Source organism: Heloderma suspectum, chromosome 16 (genome assembly GCF_057233095.1).
Source record: "Heloderma suspectum isolate Gila_16-S chromosome 16, 16-S_ref, whole genome shotgun sequence".
In the NCBI taxonomy this organism is placed as follows: domain Eukaryota; kingdom Metazoa; phylum Chordata; class Lepidosauria; order Squamata; family Helodermatidae; genus Heloderma; species Heloderma suspectum.
In genome coordinates, this window is record NC_139473.1 from 3,637,139 (window position 1) to 3,645,327 (window position 8,189).

Below are 8,189 nucleotides of genomic sequence, written 5' to 3' on the forward strand. Positions count from 1 at the left end.
GTTTTTCTTGTCGGGGAAGGGGGAGACATAAACGACCTCCTCCATTTTCCTTTCTCTCCCTCTTCAAGTAATGAAGAATGTTTTATCGGGAGGGGAAGTCGCTCCTTAACCGCTTTTGCCGCGGAACTATTTTCTTAAGCGGAAGGATCTTTCCAGACGCGTCCAGGGTGTGGCGATACATCTCAGGACCCTATAAATAGGAGTGGGCGGCAGCGGGGTAAACAGTTCCGAACCTTCACGGAGGAGAGTGGTGGTGTTCTTTGCTCACCGATAATCGAATATACCCTTTTTCTGGCGCTCATAGCGAAGCGGTAAGATGGCGGAGGGGGATAAAATGGAGGCCGTAGAGTCCGCACGTCGAGGAGGGGCGTTTTCTCCTCAGGACGAGTCCGGGGCCGGCGTCACTGACGCCTATTGTGGCGAGGCGCTGGCCTTGCCTCTCCTCGGGGTCCTCCTGGGCTGACCGCAGAGAAGGGATGGGGTGGATCCGTGGAGGGCGCGGTTGAGGGAGCGGGCCGCTTCGGGCGCCCGCCAGGTAATGTAAGACAAGGGAACAGAAATAGTAATTTAGACAAAAAAATCAAGAGGAGCCCTTAAACAAAGATGCCTCATATGGGCATTTTTAAAAAAAAACCAACAGCAAAAGGGGCTGAATAGGAACCACAAAAGGGAGAAATGCAGTATATTCCGACAAAAAGGTGACTTGTGTTGGTTATCATCTTTAAAAAATAGTTTTCAGCATGAGACAGCCATTTCTGATACTGCATTTCTCCTCTTGTGTTTCCTGCTCAGGCCCCTTTGGGGTTTAAAAAGATTTGTCCTCCATGAGACAGCCATTTATAAAAACGTACTTACCCGCTCAGACCCCTTTGGTATGGGTTTTTTTAATTAAAGAAAAATAGTTTTCCGTATGAGCCAACCATTTTTAAGGATAATGCTGCATTTCTCCGTGTTTGTCCTCTCGGCTCCCTTTTTGTTTTAAAAAGTAATTTCCCATACAAGGTAGCTGTTTATAAAAATATACTTCTTACTCAGCTCTCTGTTGTTGGTTTTTATTTTTTTTAAGAATTCGTTTTTCACAAACAAAAGGGGTTGAGTAGGAAGTGTTTTTTTAATAAATTGATGACTTACGTGGGAAACTGTTTGAAAAAACAAGTGAGGGCTGAGTTGGAAGCATATTTTTTTTATTAACGTGGGGCATATACCCTACTTAAAAGGCTTGGCACAAAAAGGAGAAATGCAGTTAAGAAGAAAAAAAATCCAGAGTAGCCAACAGCTGTGTCAGTCCGTTGCAGCGAAAACAACAAAGGGGTCTAGTGGCACCTTAAGAGAAGACCAGATCCATTATGGCCTCGGCTTTCATGAAGTGGACCGTGTTCCTGGCACCTTTTGCCCTGATAAATACATTAGGCTGCAAACTGCTGTAGGGCTTCCTCTGTCGAAAATGCGCACCTCCCCGGCGTGCCCCAGCCAGCCATGCTGGCAGTTGCAGGACTTTTTTCTGCCTAAACATGGCATCGGAATGCACCCTTAGTGAGTTAGGTGGTGCAAAGCTGCTACTTGTTCCTGTTTGGGGAAGAAGACTGACTAGACTAATTCTGGGGGGTTTATGGCCCAATTCCCTGCATGTCAGACATGTAAAGCCCTACTGAGTTAAGCGAAGCTTTATTCCCAGATAGATGTCTTCCCCCAGTCTGGGGGGGGGGGGGGGGAGAACCCGGTGTGCTGGGACTACAACTCCCATCATCCCCAAGCCAATCGACATGCTGTAGGCTTGCGTATTATTAATAGGCAATTGCATAGTGTGCATGTTTTGACACTGGTGGTGATTAAATACTAGGCGTGCGACAGCATTCCCTACCTTCCTATTGTAAATGTATTAAACAACTGTGCTGTATGGGTCAGGCATGGCATTGCCTTGCCTTACATTTGAGCCTAGTATTTGATAAGATGAAGTAGGTAGCCCGTGGGAAGTGCCTTCCAGTGATGCTTTCATACCAAAGGCTGGGCACATAGGAGAAATGGGCATGCTGTGGAATTGCCTTTCAACAGCGCCACCTCCAGGAGTGTTGCTTTGACCACTCGCAATAGAGCTGTGGAAGTAACTTGTAAATTTAAAAGAAATGAATGTATTTAATGAGGGAGTGACTGGAATTATTGTCAACTGATAGGACAGCGGCCAGATGGCTTGCTTCCCTCCCACCCCTTCAGCCTTTATTTGTGATGCAAGGTAAAGCAAATGACTAGAAGTCTTGGGGCTGAAACGTTCCTGACGTTTGCTGGGTGACCTTGGGGAACAGTGACTTTTTCACAGTGGCCTAACCTACCTCACGTGGGTATTGGGATAAGATGGGGCAAATGCCATGTATGCTACCCTGAACTGGGAGGAACGGGTAAAAATACTACGTAATTGTCTTAATTCAGAATGGTGAGACTTAAACTTATGAGTGAACAATTTAGGGTTCCCTACTACAAGATGGCCTGGGGTAGTGGTTTTAATTGTGAAAGAACCCTAAATTTCAACAGTGGCTCCCAAAATTGGTCTGGGACTATAGCAGAACATAAAATATTGTACATGTTTGGGTATTTCCTGTGTTGCTGTGGCTGTTGGCATCTTGTTTCAGAGGTTTTGTGTCTTAAGCAACCATTGAACCATTTGCAAGGCAGGATTCTATGTTACATTCCCAGGGCGCAAAACAAGTTTGCCTCCCTCTCTCCCTGCAATATAAGCATTGGTTGTTTTGATAGTATGGTGTGGTGAAGCTTTCTCAGTTCATAGGAAGGTGTTCTGGTGTGGGTGAGATAGGATTTAAATCTTTTTATTGGTATGTCTTCCAAATTACTGGATAATCCTTGGTGCTGAAATGGGAAGTCAGGTAAGGCAATTAAATTTGATCAGGTGGTTTTCATGTTGTGTCTTCACAGTTAAAAATGCAGATTTTTGTCAAGACTCTGACGGGCAAGACCATCACCCTGGAGGTGGAGCCCAGCGACACCATTGAGAACGTGAAGGCCAAAATCCAGGACAAAGAAGGCATCCCCCCTGACCAGCAGAGGCTGATCTTTGCTGGCAAGCAGCTGGAGGATGGCCGCACCCTCTCTGACTACAACATCCAGAAGGAGTCCACCCTCCACCTGGTCCTGCGTCTGAGGGGAGGCATGCAGATTTTTGTCAAGACTCTGACGGGCAAGACCATCACCCTGGAGGTGGAGCCCAGCGACACCATTGAGAACGTGAAGGCCAAAATCCAGGACAAAGAAGGCATCCCCCCTGACCAGCAGAGGCTGATCTTTGCCGGCAAGCAGCTGGAGGATGGCCGCACCCTCTCTGACTACAACATCCAGAAGGAGTCCACCCTCCACCTGGTCCTGCGTCTGAGGGGAGGCATGCAGATTTTTGTCAAGACTCTGACGGGCAAGACCATCACCCTGGAGGTGGAGCCCAGCGACACCATTGAGAACGTGAAGGCCAAAATCCAGGACAAAGAAGGCATCCCCCCTGACCAGCAGAGGCTGATCTTTGCCGGCAAGCAGCTGGAGGATGGCCGCACCCTCTCTGACTACAACATCCAGAAGGAGTCCACCCTCCACCTGGTCCTGCGTCTGAGGGGAGGCATGCAGATTTTTGTCAAGACTCTGACGGGCAAGACCATCACCCTGGAGGTGGAGCCCAGCGACACCATTGAGAACGTGAAGGCCAAAATCCAGGACAAAGAAGGCATCCCCCCTGACCAGCAGAGGCTGATCTTTGCCGGCAAGCAGCTGGAGGATGGCCGCACCCTCTCTGACTACAACATCCAGAAGGAGTCCACCCTCCACCTGGTCCTGCGTCTGAGGGGAGGCATGCAGATTTTTGTCAAGACTCTGACGGGCAAGACCATCACCCTGGAGGTGGAGCCCAGCGACACCATTGAGAACGTGAAGGCCAAAATCCAGGACAAAGAAGGCATCCCCCCTGACCAGCAGAGGCTGATCTTTGCTGGCAAGCAGCTGGAGGATGGCCGCACCCTCTCTGACTACAACATCCAGAAGGAGTCCACCCTCCACCTGGTCCTGCGTCTGAGAGGTGGCTGTTAGATGTTACGAACTCTGATTTGGAAGTTGCCAATAGCATTTGTTTGCACTGTAGCAGTTTAATGTCTTAATATTGTAGGGTAAATGCAAGTTTCAGTAACTGCTAGACTGTTTGAGTGCTAATAAAGTTTTCTGTTGCACATTACTTAGTAGTTCTTCTGCATGAAGAAACATACCTAGAGCATGGGGTTTAATAGTACTATCCTCTGAAGCGTGCTGCTCAAAACCCTTTTTTGTGGGATTTTGCCATTGGGCAACTATATTGGTGCCTAATAACATTCTAAGAAAGGAATCAAAGGGCGGGCTCCAACTGTCATTCCCATAGCACAAATGATGTGCTAGTGAAACTAGGTTCTGAACTATGTGCAAGAGAGCAATCCAGCTAAAGTCACCTTTGTGCAAGCAGTTGTGTATTAGGCTTGTGAAACTCTTGCCCAAATGCTATCGCAACCAGTTGTACAAGCCTAGTGGGCAGCCACTTGCACAAGGGGAAGATTCAGTGGAACTCCGCTCAGGCTATTAGAGTTTGGGAATTATACCATTGGATACTGTTACAGCCAGATCAAATGGAATTCTGGGAAGGCAAACGTTCTTTGTGAATACAGTTACAGAAGGGGAAGAAACTGGTTCCATTGCTTAAACCCAATTTATTGTACAGCATGCATTGAAAGGTGGAAGTCATACCTGTGGCCTATCTCTTAGGTATTCAAAAGTAAATAGAAACTTTGAAGTACTAAAATAAAGCTACAGAGTGGTCAGCCACTGCTTGAACCTTAGATTTTTGAGTTCTTCGAATGGCTGGCTAAATGTGGCTCCATCAGTAACTTAGCAATGCTGTTTCTGGTCACGTTGATGGGGATGGGAGAACAGAACAGGATGACAGGTCAGTCATGCTCACAGGTGCCAACTAGTTCATGGGTTCTTTATTCTGTATCTTGAAATACAGATGGGAGAACCAAGTATGAAAGGTAGCTTGATGAGGGAGTATCTGGTCTAAAAGGGTGTGTTCGATGCTGTTCTGAGGAATATGGCTTGCACATGCCATTGATAGAACCAGTTGTATAATGTGGGCTGATGTAGCCTTTAAAAAAGCTTCATTAAAACCCTTAATAGGGCAATTCCCAATGACACCTTTGCAGAGCTATAACTGTTAAAAGCGTTGGTCATCTCTTGTTGCCAGGGTCTGCTTGGCTGAAGACCAGCTGTCCATAAAACAAATGGCTTAAGCTTAGAGCTTAAAAGGGTAGTGTGAGGTTGAGCCTGTTTTTTGGGCCTTTCACAGTTGCCACAGTTGTTGTTTTTGCCTTTTCCTAAGGTGGCAAATCATACAAGGGGTTGTGCTTGGCTTGAAAGGGCGGTTAATGGCTCCTAGAGCTTTCATAACTAGAACTGCTTTTAGAGGGCACAACAAACCCTGTGATTGCTTAGTCATACCACATGTATCTTGGATATTCTCCAACTCTATAAATATATGCTGTGGCTTTATCAGTAGAGGAGGGAGGCCTAATAGAGGATTGAACATGATGTCACAACTGTTCAACCAGAAAGCTCCTGTGGTTATTTTCTCAAAGGTGACTTACTATGGTGACAAATATTTGAGGGGGTGGGAAAGAGGAGCAACAAACAGCCCAACAGGTTTTCATTTCTCACCCAACTCACTTCCACTTCAGTCTAGACAGGAAGCCCACCCACCCCCTGCAATTTTAGTTACTTTGTCAAGAGTCGGATCTTAACATTCTGCCTACTGACCAGTTCTTACGGTGACTACATTTTTTAATTTAATTTAATTTAATTTTAATTTAAAAAGAACATTTTTTTTAAATCCTACATCTGAAGGTTGCTCTATTGCAATGAAAAGTTCCTCTATTGCAATTATAATAAAAATCAACTAAAGCATTCTGCTTGGTGCCTAAAGCAGGCAGGTGCCATGGGTTGGGGAGGGGGTTTCCTAGATCACTGTCCCCTAAGAGAAGGCCCTTACTAGTCACCCATCTCTGGCCCTCGGCTGATGATTCCTGCTCTGCATCTTTTAGGTGTGGGGTGCCCCAAAGATACTCCTGGGCAGGGGCTGAACTGCTCTTTGTATGAATAGTGTGGATGTACATGAGTCCAAAGGGGGGGGGGTGAGGGAGGAGAGGTTTCTTGCAAAGGTGGACATCCTCTATTTTTTGTAGGAAAACAGTGGGTGGCTCAATGACCCAAACAAGGTTCGTAGTGTTTCTTTAGGTGACATAGATCACATTTTTTCTAATGGTTGAAGAGGTTCATCCTTGCTGCATAAAAGTGCAAAACCTAACAGACTTGGTCACCCATTGAGTAATAGATCAATGGCCAGGATTATGAATTTTAACAGGCCTTGCGTGTGTGAAAAGTACAATCACTAAACTCCCCTGTAGGTAACCAAATCTGATAAATTCCTTCCCCTGGTTGCCTTGTAACGTGCTTCTGTCGCTCTTCTAAGAGCCCCCGCTAACTTCTTCCTCACGTCTTTTCTTCTGGGTTCTGGAATGGCCTCGATTTCTTCTTCGCTAATTTCATAGCCAAACATCTCAATCTGTAGAGGTGGAAAGGAAATTGGGGGGGGGGGCTTGCAGTGAGGTAGTTTTCAACAGTAGCAGCTGCTTTGTTATGCAGTAGGAAACACGCAGCTCAGGAGAAAAGTGTTACAATCATGAAGCAATAGAAGGCTGTGCCAGTGAGCGGGATTAGGGAAAACTCAGGGGCTAGGGGTAAGCCTGCTTACTGTCAGTGGGGCAAAGAGGCTGGGGAGTATGGAGAGAATTTTAGGGGGAAGGTGTCATTTCTAAACCTATACTATTGTACAACCCAAAGGCTGTGACAGAGTATTGAAACTTAACTTATTGGTATTGAAAGTTGATATTTGAAAGTTCAGATAACAAAAAAAGGAGAGAAGACGGGAGATACATGATGGTGCCCTTCAAGTACTTCAAAGGTTATCACAGAGAGGAAGGCCAGCATCTCTTCTCTATCATCCCTGAGTACAGGACATGGAATAATGGGCTCAAGTTACAGGAAGCCAGATTCCGGCTCAACATTAGGAAAAACTTCCTGACTGTTAAAGCAATATGACAATGGAACCAACTACCTAGGGAGGAGGTGGGCTCTCCCACACTGGAGACATTCAAGATGAGCCTGGACAGCCATTGTCAGGGATGCTTTGACTTGGGATTCCTGTAGTGGGCAGGGGGATGGACTCAATGGTCTTGTAGGCCCCTTCTAACCCTACTATTCTATGATTCTGTGAAATGTACACAATACAGTTTGATCTTGGGCCTTCAGTTCCCTTGACATCCTAATAAAGTTTGCTCTGATTTTCTTTGCAAAGAAGGCAAACTTCAATATTCCATAACAAAGTGGTTATCTCTGTGGGTGTGGCAACCATTTTGTGGTTGCCACAGCCACAAAACACCAGTTTCCCAGAAGGCAAGCTGGTGAGACTAAAAAAAAGTAACCTAAGTGCAAGGCAGAAGTCAGGTTTGAGCTCACACACTCAGGCTAGATACCTACCTATACCCAAAAAAAGCCCCAGGTAAAACAGGCACACTGCAAATACACAAAATCGAAACACCACACCAACACCCAAGCAAAACATGTACCACACACAACAAACCCAGGCAAAACACACTACACCAAACAAACATGCACCCCCCAAACAAACTGCCTCCCATCACTCCCTGCCAGCTCATCTACCCACCCACCCCGACACTGCTATCACTCTCCCAGCTTACCTTTTTCCTGAGTGGCTGGGCACACTTCAAAGCACTGGTCTGTGGACATTGGCCATGTTTATTTCCTAAGAATGCCTCTGGGGCCCAGACTGCTGCTTCTACCTCCAACATAAACTCCTGCAATCCCAGAGTGCCCAACTACACGTTTAGCTGTAATGCCACTGAGCAAGGGCCATTTCAAGAGGCAATGTACCAAATCCTCAGTGAAGTGGGCATTTGGGGCATACCTGCTGCTCCCAGGTGGTGGAAGCATCCTTCCACCACAGCTGAAGGCATTGCACAGAATTGTAACTCGGTAAATGCACACACCTTTGCACTGGGAGAATCAGATTATCAAGATACTTTGCTTTATTGTGGGCCTGTGTA

At 46.4% G+C, this 8,189-nt stretch overlaps 1 protein-coding gene across 1 annotated transcript; it reads left to right on the forward strand.

Moving 5' to 3' along the window:
- Positions 1-223: 223 nt before the first annotated feature.
- UBB (ubiquitin B) lies at positions 224-4,219 on the forward strand. Its single transcript, XM_084822702.1, has 2 exons — positions 224-311; positions 2,926-4,219. The coding sequence occupies exon 2, from the start codon at positions 2,932-2,934 to the stop codon at positions 4,075-4,077; it is 1,146 nt and encodes a 381-aa protein (XP_084678828.1). The 5' UTR covers positions 224-311; positions 2,926-2,931; the 3' UTR covers positions 4,078-4,219.
- Positions 4,220-8,189: the final 3,970 nt, after the last annotated feature.